Source organism: Schistocerca serialis, chromosome 4 (genome assembly GCF_023864345.2).
Source record: "Schistocerca serialis cubense isolate TAMUIC-IGC-003099 chromosome 4, iqSchSeri2.2, whole genome shotgun sequence".
Taxonomy (NCBI): Eukaryota; Metazoa; Arthropoda; class Insecta; order Orthoptera; family Acrididae; genus Schistocerca; species Schistocerca serialis.
In genome coordinates, this window is record NC_064641.1 from 326,946,047 (window position 1) to 326,967,172 (window position 21,126).

The following is a 21,126-nucleotide window of genomic DNA, read 5'->3' on the forward strand; positions in this document are numbered from 1 at the left end:
GGCAAGTTCTTTCGCGTACTCTGTGTAGAATCGAATTGGTATCCCGTCAGGTCCAGTGGACTTTCCTCTGTTGAGTGTTTTCAGTTGCTTTTCTATTCCTTGGACACTTATTTCGATGTCAGCCATTTTTTCGTTCGTGCGAGGATTTAGAGAAGGAACTGCAGTGCGGTCTTCCTCTGTGAAACAGCTTTGGAAAAAGGTGTTGAGTATTTCAGCATTACGCGTGTCACCCTCTGTTTCAATGCCATTATCATCCCAGAGTGTCTGGATATGCTGTTTCGATCCACTTACTGATTTAACGTAAGACCAGAACTTCCTAGGATTTTTTGTCAAGTCGGTACATAGAATTTTACTTTCGAATTCACTGAACGCTTCACGCATAGCCCTCCTTACGCTAACTTTGACTGTTACGATATTTGAAGGCATAATTCTCCCAGACAACACTAATTCATGGACATATCTGTCAAAGGGAGGCGTAGCACTCAAGACAAACAAAATTCCGTCATCTATTTACACTGTGTTCCTAAGAAACGTCTTTTCTGTAGCGTGAAGTGTCTTAAGAAGCTACGTATTTGAAGTCGGATCTGAGCCTTTCTCATAAACTAATGTAACCCTAATTTTACTGTGCTAAATGATATTTGTTTTTTTGCTGTGCATACTTCAAAACTTTTAGTGATGACATACATTATTGGGAAATAAGAAATTGTCGGGGTACTATTTCTGCCTGTTTGGTGCACGAATCCTGACACTTTGGAAAGCAACTAAAATTGTCATTTCCCTCGTAATGTGAATCTATACAGAAAAGAAATTGAATTCATTTTAAATTAAGTATATTTTATGTTAAATGCATTTTCAACATTAATTTACGTTCTTCTAAACAAGTACCTTCACGATCATTAGTATAAAGAATAGATTAATTAAACATAAGACACATCATTTGTTATTTTTCTTCAACAGTTAAAGGATCTGCTTTATCTTCTTACCTAAATCTTTTATTCCAAACACATGATGCATCCGCAGGTTCCCTTTATATGAAAATACGTAATAATAGACCGGAGCTGTGTCTTTGTACTTCCTAATAGCTTCATCTGTGTTCCAGACAAAGAAGGCATCCGAAAATAACTGAAAAAGAAAACAATGAAAATTTTTGTGGCAGCAATCACTAAATATTTGAATAGCCTTCAAATTACGTCTTCTGTTTATTTGTTACTTATTGTGTTATGAAATTCCTCTGTTAACATGGAACGTATCACACAATTCTCTTTGACATACCGTTGAGTGACATTACTTCCAACGAAAGGGAACGTAATGAAACATATTCAAATGAAGATATTCAAGACATTACTAAGTCGATAGAAGAAAAATACGTATAATCTACGACAAGCACTGCGCAATTCGCACGAAAATGCTATACAGCTTGTATTTTGCTCCCTTATGGCATCGTATTGCGCGTCACAGCACTCTGTTATATAACTACACGGAAATACGTGTTGTATTACTTGAAAATTCTACTTAGAATGCTCGAACAACACATTCATGTCCGATCAAATAATTAAAATTAAACAGACACAAGCCTCGTTACAGCTGGCTAAGCACAAGAGCATGCATCTGCATGTTTCTGTGCATTCTGGGAAGTGGCCGATTTTCTGGCATGTAATGAGACTGTCACTGAACAGAGCAGTTGCACCATATTGATCATTGCTCAGTTAGGTGGTGCGGGGGGCTTGTGATGTAACCTTCCGAGCAAACTTTACATACGTTCCCCAAGGGGTGACAAATTTTGACAGACAATGAAGCCAAAGTTTGCTTCATAACATTCTGGACACTAAGGAAGGGACTGGACAGTTCACAGTGGAGACAGGAAACAAATACATCAAGAAGTCAGAGATGGGTTCGAACTAGAACACAAAACCCGTAATACGTGCACCCAAAGTCATGCGCCCAGGTGAGTGTGTTGATGATCTCCGCAAACTGGATTGTTATTGCCAAGTCACCTGAGAGAGATGCTTTATATTTGTGCATATCCAAATACATCAGTGGGTAACCGTAGTAATAATGACTTTGCGAACCAATTCCTGCCCTGATACAGCTAACAGGGGTGTAGCTGGGAACATGTACAGCATAAATACAGTGCCAGTATTACGATTTTCGGCTCTTTCGCATTACAGGAAGTCAATATTAATGATTATTAATGTTTAAAAAACTATCATTGTCCTTTCTGGATTGAGTACCACTATGTTGGATTGAATGCGCAATGTCCAGAGACGGAAGGTGCGTTATCGCCACGTGCAAGTGCTAAACATGGCGACACAGTCGTATTCCTGGTTTTAAGCACAATTACACGCACGTCCTGCTTTTGTATTATCGGCGGCTGCCTAAAGTCTGAGGCATTCCTGTTTATTCTGCATTAACACAGTTCACTTAAGTAATTACTCAAAGACATCACCAATCGACAAAAAACTTATCCTAATACACTTCGTTCATTGGAATCTTTGTTTCATGAAATCACTCCTACTTTTGTATCACGTACAAAATGCACTGAAGTGACAAAAGTCATGGGATACCTTCCAATATCGTGTCGGACCTAATTTTGCACTGGGTAGTGCAGCAAATCGACGTGACATGCACTCAACAAGTCATTGCAAGTCCCCTGCAGAAACATTGCGTCATGCTGCCTCTAGAACCGTCCACAACTGCGAAAATGTTGGTGGTGCTGGATGTTGTTCACAAACTGAAACCTTGATTACGTCCCATGGATGTTCGATGGGATTCAAGTCTAATGATACGGGTAGCCAAATCATTCTTTCTACTTATTCAGAATGTTCTTCAAACCAATTGTATACAGTTGTGGCACGTTAACATGACATCCTTGTTGGGGAACGTGAAGTCCATGAATGGCTGCAAATGGTATCCATGTAGTTGAACGTAACCATTTTCGGCCAATGATCCGTTCAGCTGCAACAGAGGACACAGTTCATTTCTTGTAAGCACAGCCCACACCAGTGTAGAGCCACCACCCTTTTGCGTTGACAGACTGAGTCCACTCCTACGTGGGCTCTGCGCTACATTTGAACCCTACCATCAGGTCTTACCAACTCAAATCGGGATTCACCTGACCAGGAAACCGTTTACCAGTAGTCTTGAGTCCAACTGATACGATCGTGAGTCCATGTGAGGCCCTGCAGGCAATGTCGTGCTGTTAGCAGAGGCCTCGGTCGTCTGCTGTCATAGCCCACCATTAACGCCACATTTCGCCTTACTGTGCTTACGTATATATTCGTCTTACGTGCCACATTGATTTATGCTGTTACTTCGCCCAGTGTTGCTTGTCTGTTAGAACTGACAACTTTAAGTCAACCCTACCACTCTCGGTCGTTTACTGAAGGACGTTGGCCACGGCACTGTCTGTGGTGAGAGGCAAACCTTCTACGCAAACGATGTAAGTATATAGCATCGTAAGAGCGGAACTGTCAAACTGCCCTCACACCGTAATTAAAGTTTTATTTTCCAAATATTACGTCATTTACTATCTTATTGAAACAGTTAGAGCTGTAAGGGGATCACTAACGATGTAATATTGATGTCACTTCAGTTTAGACGTACTTGTCAGTCTACATCTACATCTACGTGGTTACTCTGATATTCAGAATACAGTGCCTGACAGAGGGTTCAGTGAACCACCATCAAGCGCTCTCTCAACCGTTCTGCACTCGAATGGCATGCGGGAAAAACAAGTACTTAAATTATTCTCTGCGAGACCTGATTTCCCTTATTTTATCGCGATGATCATTTCTCCCTATGTAGGTGGGTGCCAACACAATGTTTTCTCAATCGGAGGAGAAAACTGGTGATTTAAATTTCATGAGAGGATCCCGTCGGAACGAAAAACGCCTTTGTTTTAATGATTGCCACTCCAATTCACGTATCATGTCTGTGGCACTCTGCCCCCTATTTCATGATAATGCAAAACGAGCTACCCTTCTTTGTACTTTTTCGATGTCATCCGTCAGACCCAACTGATGCGGATCCCACACCGCACAGCAGTGCTCCAGAATAAGGCTGACTAGCGTAGTGTAAGCAGTCTCTTGAGTAGACCTGTTGCTCCTTCTAACTGTTCTGCCCACAAATCTCAGTCTTTGGTTTGCTCTACCCATAACATTATCTAAATGATCGTTCCAATTTAGGTTATTTGTAATTGTAACCGCTAAGTATTCGGTCGAATTTACAGTCTTCAGATATGTGTGACTCACCGCGTAATCGAAACTCAGCGAAATTCTTTTAGTATTCATGTGAATAACTTCACACTTTTCTTTATTCAGGGTCAACTACCACTTTTTGCACCATACAGATATCTTATCTAAATAGTTTTGCAATTCGTTTTGGTCATCTGATGACTTTACAGCACGGTAAATGACAGCTTCATCTGCAAACAATCTAAGACGCCTACTCAGATTGTCTCCTATGTCGTTAATATAGACCAGGAACAATATAGGGCCTATAACTCTTCCTTTGGGAACGCCGGATATTACTTCTCTTTTTCTCGACCACTTTCCGTCTATTTCTGACTGGAAATCACGAGTCCAGTTACACAACCGAGGCAATGTTCCATAGGGACGCAGTTTGGTTAGAAGACGCTTATCAGGAACGGTGTCGAAAGCCTTCTGGAAATCTAAAAATAAGAAATCAATTTGACACCCCCTGTCGATAGTGCTCATTACTTCATGAGTATGGAGAGCTAGTTGTGTTTCACAAGAACGATATTTTCTTAATCTGTGCTGACTATGTGTCAATAAATCGTTTTCTTCGAGGTAATTCACAATGTTCGGAAACAGTATATGTAACACAACACTAATGCAAATCGATGTTAGTGATATAGGTCTGTAATTCATCGGATTGCTCCTACTTCCCTTTTTGAGTATTGGTGTGACTTGAGCAGTTCTCCAGTCTTTAGGTACGGATCTTTGTGTGAGCGAGCGGTTGTATATAACCGATAAATATGAAGCTATTGTATCTGTATACTCTGAAAGAAACTTGACTGGTATACAATCTGGACCGGACTCATTGCCTTTGTAAAGTGATTTAAGCAGCTTTGCTACACCGAGGATGTTTACTTCTATGTTTCTCATATTGGCAGTTGTTCTTGATTGGAATTCAGGAATATTTACTTCGTCTTCTTTGGTGAAGGAGTGTCTGAAAACCGCGTTTTATAACTCTGCTTTAGTGGCACTGTCATCAGTGACTTCACCGTTGTTATCGCGCAGTGAAGGTATTGATTGCATCTTGCCACTGGTGTGCTTCGTGTATCTCCCTGGGTTTTCTTCCTGATTTCGAGACAGAATTTCATTGTGGAAATTATTAAAAGCATCTCGAATTGAAGTACGCTCTATTATTCGATTTTCTGCAAAACTTTTTCCAATCTTGTGGATTTTACGTTCTTTCAAATTTGGCATGCTTTATTCATTGCCTCCGCGACAGCGATCTGACCCGTTTTATGTACCATGGGGGAGCAGTACCACGAAGTATTAATCTGTGTGGTATATATCTCTGAACTGCCGTAGATACTATCTCTTTGAAATCATACCACATCTTTTCAATGCATATATGATCAGATCGGAAGGAGTGTAGACCGTCTATTAGAAAGGCGTTAAGAGCATTTTTTATCATTTATATCGTGTTTCGGAAGGCATTCGATACAGTTCCGCACTGCTAACTAATGTGAAACACACGAGCGTACAGTATATAAGATCAACAGCGTGACTGGATTGAAGAGTAACCAGAACAAAGCATGTTGTTCTGAAGGTAAAGAAGTCTTCAGACGTAAAGGTAACTTCTGGCGTGCCTCTGGGGATTGTTATAGGACCATTAATTTTCACAATATATAATATATAAATGACATAGTAGATGACGTCGGAAGTTCCATGAGGCTTTTCGCAGATGACGCAATTGTATACAGAGTAGACAGCCAGAGTGAAACGCAAGAAGACCTGCAGAGGATCGAAGCTTGGTGCAGGGAGAGGCAACTGATCCTCGACATAAATAAATGTTACGTATTGCGAATACATTTACAGAAACACCCTTTGTTGTATGATTATACGACTGTGGAACAATCAATAGAAGCAGTTTTTTTCATAAAGTACCTAGGAGTTTGCGTAGGAACAACATGAAATGGAACGACCACGTAAAATTAACCGCCATTAGGGCAGATGGCGGACTAGAGCTCATTGGAAGAACCCCAGGAAAGTCCATCAGCAAAGGAAGTGGATTACAAGACACGCCGTCGACGAATACGTAAATGTTGCCTGTCACACGCCGTCGACGAATACGTAAATGTCAGTATGGGATCCGTACCAGACAGGAGAGAGAGAGGAACTAGAGAAGATCCAAAGACGAGCGGCACGTTTCGTTACAGGTTCATTTAATTGTCACGAAAGCATTACAGAGATGAACAACCATTATACGGTGCGTGAGTGAGTGTGCGTGTGTGTGTGTGCGTGCATGCGCGCGCGCGCGCGTTTGTGTGTGTGTGTGTGTGTGTGTGTGTGTGTGTGTTCTTTCGGACAAGGCATCCCAATGATACCTTCAGTGCGGATGGATAATACGCTACACCTCTTAAAGGAATCTGCCATACGCTGCCAATAATGGGAATAACAGGTAGCAGCACTACGTCGGAATCGTGTGGTTAAGCTGGAAATTTGAGTCGCTCAGGGACCGTGGCAGAGATGGTGGAGGTGATCGTTCCCTAGAAACGGAATTGTTCAGGGTTAAGTCCCGGTCCAGCACTAATTTTCAACTTTCCCTATTGATACACATCAATGCCCAATGGCAACTAACGTCTCCATTTCGTTTCTATAACTCAGTGGCAGACGCTGTAAGAGTGGCGTTCTGCATCAAGGCGTAGTTTATTGTGAAAGTCCCGAGAGCGTGCATTCCTACAAGAGTGAACCAATATTTTGTTTCATCCTACGTACATCTCGAGAAAAACCCATGAAGATAAAATCAGAGATTCGAGCCCACATGGAGGCTGAAACACGTATGTAACGCAGCAGCGATGGCGAGGCATTGTAGCATCTGTGACCAGAGAGTATGCGCTTGACCGCGCGAGTGTTGCGAGCGGTTCTCAGTCAGTAGTAGTCTTTGCGAGTTAGTTGTCGCTATGCAGAGTAGCAGTCAGTCAGTCGTTGCGAGTCTGTAGCTCTGTCTAGTTGAGAGCAGTATTCAGTCTGTAGTCGTCATGCAGAGCGGTCGGTCAGTAGTAGCAGCCCAGTGCGGTTGTGTGATGTAGGCGGTCGGCAACAATGGTCAAGATGAGGAATAAGGTATACTGTTAATTAATATAATCATTAGATAATGAAAAATTTTATTTATTGTAATTATTCTCCAACAAGTCTCCCAATAATAATTTTTTTATTTCAAAAGCATTTTCTCAAAAATTTAATTTTTTATTGAACTCAAGATTTCGTTGCACTTCCCATTTCATTCCACTTCTTTTGAAGAAAAATTTCACTAGAATCACAAAAAAAGGAAATATTATTATTTGCAATGCAGTTCCTCCAAGCGGTGCGCAACAACAAGAGCAGATATGTGACATCCATTTATTCTGAGGTAAGACTTTAATTCTGATTGTTTTTACACAGGGCCAAAGACCGATATTTCGGTTTAATTGTAATTTCTTGTCACTGAACGGACTTTAAATTTTGTGAAGAATTTATATTTGAGTCAGATTGCGTATTTCACATTTTTATTGCCATTGTCAGTACATTTGATTGTGGGCAGGTTACGCTTAGAGCCATGTCCATCAGCATTTCTAATTAGTATCGTTATTTTCTTTTAAAATTTTTGTAGGGAGGTTACACTTGGCTCCCATTTCTATTAAGTATTGCTATTATTTTCTTTCTTTTAAAAATTGCGGTGGGGAGGTTACACTTGGCGACACCCAGTCCAGGATCGTATTTCGTTGAGAGTCTTTTGAACAACAGTCAGATATCTGCTCTTGTTTGCTTAGATATAATTAGGATTTAGCGCAACGCTTTTAATAATATTGTGACTTTCTCTCTACAGGTCAACGGCAATTTGTTGCTTTGTTGTATTTGTGTGTTGCTTTTGCATTGTGTTGATTTGTTTTGTGAAAAATTTTGACTATTGTAAAAATGCCGCGAAAGACTGTGAATAGTGTATCGCGAAGTATTGTGAATGAAATTACCGACTTAAACAACCTGACCGATAGTAATTGTGATACGCAACGTAATGATGACAATCCTGCGTTCACTAACAATCAGTGCATTCCAACCATTAATGATGACTTTTACCTTAATGATGAACAAACGAACCCAATTGTCTCGTCTGTTAATTTGACGACAATTGATGACGCGGGACGCTCTATTGCAATGAGCGCTGCCGAGCTTAACACACCCGATTTGGAAAATTCAAGTAACATACAAACAAATTTTTCGAATGAAAATGGTCAGTGTAGTGAAAGTACGACGGATTTATTTAATTCCGAAATAGGGACTGACAGTGTATGTTTAACTGGCAAACCTTTTTGTAAATTACAGAATGACCAAATGGTCACGCAAAAAGAGACAATTCCAGATCGACCATTGAACAGCACAGAGAATAGAAATGCTAATTTTGAATCGGATCCAATTATGGCATTTTTGCGGGAAAATTTCAAACAACAGAACGAAAAACAAGACAAACTTATTGAACAGGTCAGACAACAGAGTGAAGATTTTAAACAACTTAGGGAACAGAACAAACAAGATAACGAAAATCTTAAACAACAACTCAATGAACAGGTCAAACAACTTAGGGAAGATAACAAACACTTAAATGAAAAACTTGACAATAATGACGAAAATTTCAAACAACTTAGTGAACAAATTACAGCCGTTGCCGCGCAGTGCCATGACACTAAGGAACAGTTGCGCGTGGAAATTGAGGCTTGTTCACAAAAAAATAGCGAAGAAATAAAGTCGGTTGCGCAAGAATTAAGGGAAATGCAAACAGCCGCGACAGATACACTCAGAGACGAAATTAGCGGAGTCGCCAAACAGTGCTCTGAAAAAGCTACACAATTACGGGACGAGTTTAGAGCAATGACGGTAGAACTTTCGCGCACTATGGACGCAAAGATAGACGCGAAATTCGAACAGCAGAACACTCAGATTAACGAGCGCTTTAGTCAGCACATACAGAACAGTAATACGCGTTTCCGCAGATTTATTCAAGATCAAAACAAAGTAAAACGACAAGTCATGGAAACAATCACTGCACAGAGACAAGAGGACAAACGTAAAATATTCGCGAAAGCGAAGACGTATGTAGACAATAATATTACTACAGTGTCCGACAAAATTAATACCATAGAACAATTGAACGCGGAATTACAGGATGAAATTTCTGATCTTAAAGCAAAAACAGATACACACACAGTAAATATTCAAACAGTGACAGATAGATTCGAACAACTAGATCTAACACAGGATTGCGATGTCATCAAAGGTGATGTTAAAAAACTGAGCGAAACTACGCGCAAGTTGCAAAAACAGATTAATGCGTCTGATTCTAAAACCGATGATCAGGTTAAAATACTGACTGAAAAATGTGATGAATTGGCCAGTCGTATTGATGTTATCGAAAATACTAATGACAATAAATCAGACGATACTGCACCGGTTTCTTTTATCCAAACACCTGAATTTCAAAATTTACAGCAGACAGTTAATGAGATCGATTCATCTAACAACACGTTACGTAGGAAGTTATCAAATTTACAACAAGAAGTAACAGAAATGAAAAACACTTCTGTTAATAATACACAACAGACGCCACTTTATGAACATGTGTCAGAGTCACGCAGCGTGTATAATGTGAGCAATTTACAGCAACTACGCGACTTAAAATCCGAAAAGCCACGCGACTTAAAATCTGAAAAGCTACGCAACTTGAAATCCGAAATGACACAGACGAACAGATTCACACACAAACCTGAACGTGTTATCAAACTGAGTGACGAGAACGTAGATTTCGAGCAATTTGCATTTGTAAGCAAATGTAAAGAATTTAATAATGACAGAACACAGATACACGATTTGCACTGTATACGACAATTTATCTTTGTACATTCACCGCTATTATCGGTAATGGAGAAACTAGCTTTGAACCAGATGCGACAATTTATTTTTGTATTTACAACAGCATTGCCTGTAATGAAGAAATTTGAATTAGCACGGATACAACAATTTGCCTTTGGAATTTTACCGCTATTGCCTGTAACGCAAAAGCTAAAATTGATTTGCAGTGCGTAATAGACCTCAGGGGATTCATTACGCTTTAATGAATATGTGCCGTAGCGAGCATAGGGCCCCGAGCTGTAGTAGTGCTGTTTCATCTTTAGTTTTCTGCACTGCTGCCTTCTCTTCTACTATCCTTTATATCTATCCAAACTGCTCTTTAACTATTGCTCTTTGTAGTATTAAGAAACATGTAATGAATATCCGATGTGACAAACTTTTACCGAATGTGACAATTTTCAGTAGGCACTCCAAAACCAGCGTAATTTTAATTACAGATAAAATCGTAATCATCAGTATGTGTAAAATTAACAGCAAACGCATTTTTTGGTAACAATAGACGTTTTCCACCACAACAGCATGAAAGTCAGCCGCTTAGCATACCTAACCAACAATGCAGTCTACAAGGTCAACCAGGCTTTAATGTTTCGCCGCGTGCACGTATAGTCCCAGCTCCAACAAATGGTAACGCATGGCAGCAAAGAAATAACTACGTACAGACAACACTCTATTTCAATTCCTATCGCAATACACCGTATAGGAATGATTATTAGGACAGACGTAAAAAGAATGATGAGCACAATTTTCAGCGTACATTTAATAACAGTCGATCTTACGAGCAGCAACAACATCAGCAACAACAAATAATCATGAATGGAACAGACAATAGGTGTCATCCATAGCGTAACACGTCAGTAAGAAATAACAGAACAGTTCATATAGTGGATATGCCACAGCATCCTCCCGTAAATAACAGGACGAACGATAGAATTTAACCAGATACAGCACAGATTGCATACTACAGTAACGCAAACATTACTTTTGACACGCAGAATTTTGTTCACGAGAATGTTATTTGAAACATGCTTTATTGAATGCTCTACTTTTATCGCACCCAGATCTCACCAGAAATTTTTCCATTGCCACTGACAGCTCTAACACCGCTTTAGGTGTACATATTTTTCAGGAAATTGAAGAAGATGGTTCTACAGTAATTAAAAACATCGCATTTGCAAGTCGCATTTTGTCACCTGCTGAACGAAATTATTCCGTTACAGAACTGGAAACATTATGTGTTGTCTGGGCTTTTACGAGATTTCGGCACTTTCTTTATGGCAGACATACCACCGTTTACACAGACCATAGAGCTATACAATTTTTGCTTTCAGCTAAATTTACTCACGATAGATTAAGTAGATGGAAACTGTATTTACAGGAATTTAATTTTACGATTGTTCACATTCCCGGTACACAAAATGTTATAGCAGACGCACTATCGCGTTCTCTCGGCAACAATCAGCAAGACGTAGCAACCAACTTCTGCAAAACAAATTTCAGTGTCATGTACATTCAGCAAGTTGCATTTGAAAATTTTATTTCATCGTCATTACAGGACATAGCACAAGAACAAAACAAAGACAATGTGTGGAAAGAAATTAAACAGCTTTGGCAAGATAAGAATAATGTTACGATTAGAAACCACTACACTGTACGCAATGACATTCTGTTTCGCCGCTCTCATCCTGACAGCAACAATTGGTTATTATGCATACCTGACGAACTGGTTAACAAATTAATTTGGTACACTCATTTAAGCTACGCACATTACGGAGCACGAAAGTGTTTTCTTATACTGAGACAGAACTGTTATTTTACTAACATGGAAAAACGTATACGACGAGTTTTAGCGTCTTGTAAAATTTGCCAGAAAGCTAAATCAGACACCACTTCACATATTCCTCCTTTATATCCCATTATACCTGTTAAATTAAGACACATGGCCGCAGTAGATATTTTTGGTCCGATTCCCAGAACTAACAGAGGTTTTTGCTACATATTTGTCGCTGTTGAGCTCACTTCAAAATTTGTTACTTTCACTCCGTTACGCAAAGCTACTGCTAAAACTGTTTCGAAAGCATTTGTAAAACATTTTCTATCTCATGTAGGGCATGTAATGAAAGTAATTTCCGACAATGGATCACAATTTCGTAGTAGTATATGGACACGCATGTTACGAGCTAGAAACATTTCTCCGATTTATATATCCAAGTACCACGCTTCTTCGAACCCCTGTGAAAGATTAATGAAAGAAATTGGTAAGCTGTGCCGAATATACTGCCACAAAAGACATATTGATTGGGATACACACATACTCTCATTCCAAGATGTAATTAATTCCATTCCAAATGAATCCACTATGCTATCTCCGACTGTTATACTGAAAAACGTTGAACCACCGAACAAAATTAAAGAATTAATAGAATTCCCCAAAAATCGTCGCCTACGACACCACGAAATAATTGACATTGCGCTGAACAACATCAAACGTGCCGCAGAGCGCCGGAGAAGACAGCAAAAACAGGTTTGTACACGCCGCGACTTTCACGTTGGACAGAAGATATTAGTACGTACACACTATTTATCCAGCAAATTAAAAGGTAAGTGCAGTAAATTTGAACTTCTATACGCAGGTCCGTATCGGATTCGCAGTATCCCTCACCCCAATGTTGTACACGTCGAAACTTTGAGAACCAGAAAATCGAAAGGCAATCACCATATCTCAAACATTAAACCGTTTATTGAGTGAAACCACTGTATGATTCAACACACTATGATGCCATTTACTAATGCAATTAATTTACCTGACTACTTATTGATGATTATCGTATTTTTTTCTTGGCAAGTGCCCGGCAAGGTAAGGTTAGCAGGTCGCTCTTCTTGTCGTTACACATCAGACCGTGCATATTTTTCCAGATGAATTTACACATTTACGACTATTTCTGCAATTATATTTATGTGACTACTTATTGATGATTATCGTATTTTTTTTTCTTGGCAAGTGCCCGGCAAGGTAAGGTTAGCAGGTCGCTTTTCTTGTCGTTACACATCAGACCGTGCACATTTTCCATTTTTTTGTGTATATGACTTCCATTTTTTTGTGTATATGACTGTACTCCAGTTTTGTTTGTATGCACTATGAAATAGTTAAGATATAACACACACCAGTCGACTTTGACATTTTTTTTTTGCCTTATGACATCTCAACATCGTGACTGTTTCACATTTTTTTTGCTACTGCATTGTATTATTCTGTGTGCATTTTTTCGCATCCGAACACTGTCAATGTCTTGGACATATTACGTTTTCTGTCATGTTATGCTGTATGGTTAATTGTGTCACCATAAACCAGTCATTATTTAGTGGGTATAGGATTTAAATGCAAGACATTAATCTTTGTTCATCAATTTCAGAAAGGAATGATGATTCTAAGAAATAAATTTAACATAAATGGGAATTTCACCTACGGAATAAACGAAAGGAGATGCAATAACTTTATGAGGAAGAGTAAAGGGATCAGGATTAACAAGCATTAACAAGACTATACTATACTCATCACAGAATAGCAGTCTTAACTAATTTTTTCTTTCAGAATACAAGGTGATTGATGCAGGCTGTCAGAGAGAACTACACATCTTAGTTTTAGTGATGAAATATGCTAGAGATAAGGAATAGTTAGGTAATGAGTAATGAAGTGATTTTTTGCAGATGATAGTGAATACTGATGAATAATGATGAAGGAAATGGTATTATGAATAATGAAGTTTTTCTCTACAGGTGATGATAATGGTGAAGTTATGATGATATGGATAATGAAGTTTTTTTTTCTTTATGCCACGTAGTTATTTAAGTTTTTGTTGCGGTTTGCTTTGACAGCAGGTGTTACATTGCATAGTAGGATGACGGAAAGTTTTGGAAAGGACAGCTATGGAACACATTTTATACACATTTCACTACTTGTTAATTCGAAGTTCACTACTTTTCAGCATAGTGTGCGTTTCTTCTTTCAGGTCAATAATCCGTTTTTGTATTTTTTCCAGGAGAAGTTTTTCATGACACTTACTAAACCTGTTACTTATTATACCTGTTCTAGTACTTGCATTTTATATTTTTTACCCATTTGTGTTTATCATTTATAAATGTGATCACATGTACTGCCTTGTTACATAATCTTGCTACAGCTGACTCATGACGAATGACGTTACCTATCCTCATTTGCAGCAATAGGTCAAAAGCAAAAAGTATTATGCCTCAGCAATTAATTATCGATCCCAACGCAATGCATTGCTACAAAAAAAATGTATTACCAGTCCCACATAATGTCACTAGTTTATGATAATTCTGAATAATACTGATCAACTCTGAATAGCATGTCACTCGAGTAATGACCTCTTAATGAGACTATATTCAAAATAATGCTTTGTCACTAGCTAATAACTGCCACTGTTTATTGTAATGCCTGTGATTACTAATGATTTGACTGTAATTAACTGATTTTTAATAATGACTTTGTAATGATCTGAATAATACTGAATGATGAACTATGTTTTATTCTATTCAATACTTGATGGCCACTGAGTGCCAATAATTAATGTCACTCCACGAATTGTTATTAATTATGCCATTGATTAGCTCTTGTTTCCAATGTTGATACTTTGTAATTTTAATAATGCTTTGTAATTAATTAAGGCTACAAATGATTAATTAATTAACTGTAATTAGACAAATGATTAATTAACGACAAATGATTAATTAACTGTAATTATACAAATGATTAATTAACTGTAATTAGACAAATGATTAATTAATGACAAATGATTAATTAACTGTAATTAGGAAAAGGTTAATGATTCTTAATTATACTCTGTAACTGAAAAGAATGCGATTATTTCATAATATTTTGTAACCAGGAAAAGAAGGCTACTGATTCTATGTAAAACAATTAATGAACATTTTTCTGTAATACTACATACTTGGTACAGAAATGTTCAATAACTGGGCTATGAATGCCACGAACTATCAATGAAGACTGTAATTGTCAATATTATGTGACTTGATGTCCTTCACCTCATAAGCTGACTACCCTGAATTACTGCAATGTCCATTTGTCCTGTTTATCCCAGTGATCATGGAGCACTATATTTGGTTTTGCACTAATTCTACGTTGGTGTGCCTTGTAAGAGTGTGGTGTTGACACGACATGCTGTCCACCACCATGAGCGATGAAGACATTATTATGGTCCCACTGTTTGGTGTACCTAATGTACTGCCAAAATGAAAACATGGAACATTACTACGACAGTTCAGTGTCTTGGCTACACTGATAAATTGTGATGGGAAAAGAACTTCAAGTTGTGTCACTTGGTGTTGTACTACTGTGGAAAGATATGGACTTTCAGAGCAGCTGTGTGCAATCTAAAGTGCTACAACCATGATGCAATCCTTCCCTTTCCTATCCTGATTCTTGTCACATAAAGAAAAAATTTTTTTTGGTAACATCATTTATGTTCATAGGTTATACATTTTTCGATTCGCTAAACTCCAGTGTGAGTACACTTATGTCACTGGTCGACATGATGTTTGCCATTATGTTTATTTGTTGTGAAAATACTGAAGACATTTTTCAGTGCATGTGCACTTTGGACATGAATTTTTTTTTTTGCCATTATGTTTATTTGTTGTGACAATGCTAAAGACATTTTTCAGTGCATGTACACTTGTCAACATAATATTTTTTGCCAGTCTGTTTATTTGTTCTGAATATGCTAAAGAATTTTTTCAGTGCCTGTGCACTTTGTTATCTGTCAAATAATTTGTATATACTTTTCTGATTTGCTACTATGTTTTGTACTCACATTTTGTCTTTGTCTGATATATTTTGTACTTAGTGCGTGTGCACAACATTTACTTTATGTACTACATCTAATTATTCTTGCCAGTCTGTTTATTTGTTCTGCATATGCTAAAGAATTTTTTCAGTGCCTGTGCACTTTATCTGTCAAAAAGTTTGTATATACTTTTCTGATTTGCTACTATGTTTTGTACTCACATTTTGTCTTTGTCTGATATATTTTGTACTTAGTGCGTGTGCACAACATTTACTTTATGTACTACATCTAATTATTCTTGCCAGTCTGTTTATTTGTTCTGCATATGCTAAAGAATTTTTTCAGTGCCTGTGCACTTTATCTGTCAGAAAGTTTGTATATACTTTTTTCTGATTTGCTACTATGTTTAGTATTCACATTTTGTCCTTGTCTGATATATTTTGTACTTAGTGCGTGTGCACAACATTTAAATATTCTGTAAGTTGTAGGATTTTGTTAATTAAAGAAAAATTTTGCCGCGCTTGGCAAGTCCAAATGACTCACCATCGCTGCCAAATTTTTGCCCCCCGAGTGGAGGGTTATGAAACACGTATGTAACGCAGCAGCGATGGCGAGGCATTGTAGCATCTGTGACCAGAGAGTATGCGCTTGACCGCGCGAGTGTTGCGAGCGGTTCTCAGTCAGTAGTAGTCTTTGCGAGTTAGTTGTCGCTATGCAGAGTAGCAGTCAGTCAGTCGTTGCGAGTCTGTAGCTCTGTCTAGTTGAGAGCAGTATTCAGTCTGTAGTCGTCATGCAGAGCGGTCGGTCAGTAGTAGCAGCCCAGTGCGGTTGTGTGATGTAGGCGGTCGGCAACAATGGTCAAGATGAGGAATAAGGTATACTGTTAATTAATATAATCATTAGATAATGAAAAATTTTATTTATTGTAATTATTCTCCAACAAGTCTCCCAATAATAATTTTTTTATTTCAAAAGCATTTTCTCAAAAATTTAATTTTTTATTGAACTCAAGATTTCGTTGCACTTCCCATTTCATTCCACTTCTTTTGAAGAAAAATTTCACTAGAATCACAAAAAAAGGAAATATTATTATTTGCAATGCAGTTCCTCCAAGCGGTGCGCAACAACAAGAGCAGATATGTGACATCCATTTATTCTGAGGTAAGACTTTAATTCTGATTGTTTTTACACAGGGCCAAAGACCGATATTTCGGTTTAATTGTAATTTCTTGTCACTGAACGGAGTTTAAATTTTGTGAAGAATTTATATTTGAGTCAGATTGCGTATTTCACATTTTTATTGCCATTGTCAGTACATTTGATTGTGGGCAGGTTACGCTTAGAGCCATGTCCATCAGCATTTCTAATTAGTATCGTTATTTTCTTTTAAAATTTTTGTAGGGAGGTTACACTTGGCTCCCATTTCTATTAAGTATTGTCTATTTATTTTCTTTAAAAAATTGCGGTGGGGAGGTTACAAGGCTTACCGGAAATCGTACTTCCCGCGAACTATTCGTAACTGGAACAGGAAATGGAATATGTGACAGTGGTACAGGAAGTGCGCTCCGAGACACACCACAAGGTGATCTGCAGATTGTAGATATAGATTTAGAGGACATTAGTTGCGCATGGAAATTTTCTAAGGCTCGTCCGAAAATATGTTGCAGTTTATGGGACGGAATTTTGTGCGTGATAGAAAATGACAGCTGGATCGTCTACAGAAACATCATAGAGTATTCAGGACGCTGGGAAATATGTAACATGCGTAAAAATTGTCTGAAAACGCACTAGAAAAGATGGAAGCTGTAAGTAATGTAAATAACACCATACCACAATACTAAAGGATCACATTTTGTCGACTAAGGTTTTTACATCAGTTTTCAACATTTTTACCATCAATAACTTATATTGTATGTTCGTATATTACACTACAGCTTACACTTCAGTATTAGACGCATTTTGTAAATGAGTTATTTGAGATAAACACGATAGCCTATGTAGTATTATGAACAGCGTGAATTAGGAGAAAAGTTATTATAATATTGTGTTGGGAAGGAAGATATTATGCATTAGATGTGCATCAACAACGGACATACACTATGTGATCAAAAGTATTCGAACACCTAGCTGAAAATGACTTTCAAGTTCGTGGCGCCCTCCATCGGTAATCCTGGAATTCAATATGTTGTTGGCCTACCCTTAGCCTTGATGACAGCTTCCACTCTCGTAGGCAAACGTTCAATCTGGTGCTGGAAGGTTTCATGGGGAATGGCAGCCCATTCTTCACGGAGTACTGCACTGAGGAGAGGTATCGATGTCGGTCGGTAAGGTCTGACACGAACTCGGCGTTCCAAAATATGCCAAAGATGATCTGTAGGGTTCAGGTCAGGACTCTGTGCAGGCCAGTCCATTACAGGGATGTTATTGTCATGTAACCACTCCGCCACAGTCCGTGCGTTATGAACAGGAGCTCGATCGTGTTGAAACATGCAACTGCCATCCCCCAACTGCTCTTCAACAGTGGGATGGAAGAAGGTGTTTGAAACATCAATGTAGGCCTGTGCTGCATTAGTGCCACGCAAAACAACAAAGGGTGCGAGGCCCCTCCATGGAATACAATACCACACCATAATACCACCACCTCCGCATTTTACTGTTCACACGCTAGCAGATGACGTTCACTGGGCATTCGTCATACCCATAACCTGCCATCCGATCGCCACATTGTGTACCGTGATTCGTCACTACGCACAACGTTTTTCCACTGTTCAGTCGTCCAATGTTTACACAGACGAAGTTTCACTTGGAAACACTTATTAATTACTATAAGCATTTCAGGACAGTTTTCCTTTGATGTTTACATGCATTGGCCGAAAAAAATCACAACAAAAAATTATTAATGTAGAGTAATGACATCTAGGGAATACTTCTATCTAGGTAACATGTGTAAGTGATTAACTTTTCAGGATCTCAGGTTAATGTAAGCCTGAGATAAACCATTGCAAATGTGAAAAGCTGGTACATTAATAACAAGTGTAACCGTCATCACCGGCATCGAGGCGGAATCAGCTTTCATCGGAAAACGCAGCAGACCTCCGCCCTACCCTCCAATTAACTCTCGTATGACACTACTGACGTGGTAAATGGCGGTGGTTTGGAGTCAGTGGAATGCAGGCTACAGGGCGTCTGGTTGAGTGCTGTCCTTGAAGTAACCGATTTGCAACAGTTCGTTGTGTCACCGTGTTGCCAAGTGTTGCTCAAATTGCTCTGCATTTGCATTACGATGCACGAGATCCATACGCCGAGTACGATGGTCTTCCGCGGTAGTACTGCACGGCCGTCCGGAGCCCGGTCTTCTTGCCACTGTACGTTCTCTTGACCACGGCTGCCAGCCACCAAGTACAGCGACTACATTCCTCAAGTCTTTCTGTGATATCGAAAAAGGAACATCTAAGTTCTCGTGACCCAGTTACACGATCTTATTAAAAATCAGTGAGATGTTGATAACGTCCTCTTTGCCGCCTTAAAGGCAATCTTGACCAAAAACAAACTCACGAAATCCAAACTCAAAGGTACACTACTGGCCATTAAAATTGCTACACGAAGAAGAAATGCAGACGATAAACGGGTATTCATTGGACGAATATATTATACTAGAACTGATATGTGATTACATTTTCACGCAATTTGGGTGCATAGATCCTCAGAAATCAGTACCCAGAACAACCACCTCTGGCCGTAATAACAGCCTTGATACGCCTGGGCATTGAGTCAAACAGAGCTTGGATGGGGTGTAAAGGTACAGCTGCCCATGCAGCTTCAACACGATACCACAGTTCATCACGAGTAGTGACTGGTGTATTGTAACGAGCCAGTTGCTCGGCCACCATTGACCAGACGTTTTCAATTGGTGAGAGATCTGGAGAATGTGCTGGCCAGGGAAGCATTCGAACATTTTCTGTATCCAGTAAGGCCCGTACAGGACCTGCAACATGCGGTCGTGAATTATTGCGCAGGGATCGAATGAAGGGTAGAGTCAGGGGTCGTAAAACATCTGAAATGTAACGTCCGCTGTTCAAAGTGCCGTCAGTGCTAACAAGAGGTGACCGAGACGTGTAATCAATGGCACCCCATACCATCACGCCGGGTTATACGCCAGTATGGCGATGACGAATACACGCATTCAATGTGCGTTCACCGCGATGTCGTCAAACACGGATGCGACCACCATGATGCTGTAAACAGAACCTGGATTCATCCGAAAAAATGACGTTTTGCCATTCGTGCAGCCAGGTTCGTCGTTGAGTACACCATCGCAGGCGCTCCTGTCTGTGATGCAGCGTCAAGGGTAACCGCAGCCATGATCAACGAGCTGATAGTCCATGCTGGTGCAAACGTCGTCGAACTGTTCGTGCAGATGGTTGTTGTCTTGCAAACGTCCCCGTCTGTTGACTCAGGGACCGAGACGTGGCTGCACGATCCGTTACAGCCATGCGGATAAGATGCCTGTCATCTCGACTGCTAGTGATACGAGGCCGATGGGATCCAGCACGGCGTTCCGTACTACCCTCCTGAACCCACCGATTCCATATTCTGCTAGCAGTCATTGGATCTCGACCAACGCGAGCAACTATGTGGCGATACGATAAACCGCAATCGCGATAGGCTACAATCCAACCTTTATCAAAGTCGGAAACGTGATGGTACGCATTTCTCCTCCTTACACGAGTCATCACAACAACGTTTTACCAGGCAACGTCGGTCAACTGCTGTTTGTGTATGAGGAATCGGCTGGAAACTTTCCTCATGTCAGCACGTTGTTGGTGTCGCCACCGGCGCCAACCTTGTGTGAATGCTCTGAAAGGCTAATCATTTGCATTTCACAGCATCTTCTTCCTGTCTGTTAAATTCCGCGTCTGTAGCCCGTCATCTTCGTGGTGTAGCAATTTTAATGACCAGTAGTGTAACTAGTGCTCGCGACAGTTACAGCTCGTATTTAAAGCAAACCTGATTTGCATCTTCGTAGTGGGACAACTAGCTGCATTTGTATGCGACTGACATGAAATTTGGACGTCATCCTTCACCGGTGGAAACACCTCTACCAATTTTTTTTATGTTGCACAACTCCTTCTTAGTGTTACGTTTCTTTTAGCCATCAGTGTATCCCA

At 39.5% G+C, this 21,126-nt stretch overlaps 1 protein-coding gene across 1 annotated transcript in view; it reads right to left on the minus strand.

Moving 5' to 3' along the window:
- LOC126474437 (venom carboxylesterase-6-like) overlaps window positions 1–21,126 on the minus strand; it is a 138,231-nt gene that overhangs the window by 25,982 nt on the left and 91,123 nt on the right. The window contains exon 8 of the mRNA XM_050101908.1: window positions 984–1,122. Coding sequence (XP_049957865.1) covers window positions 984–1,122 — 139 coding nt within the window. The remainder of the gene's footprint in view (window positions 1–983; window positions 1,123–21,126) is intronic.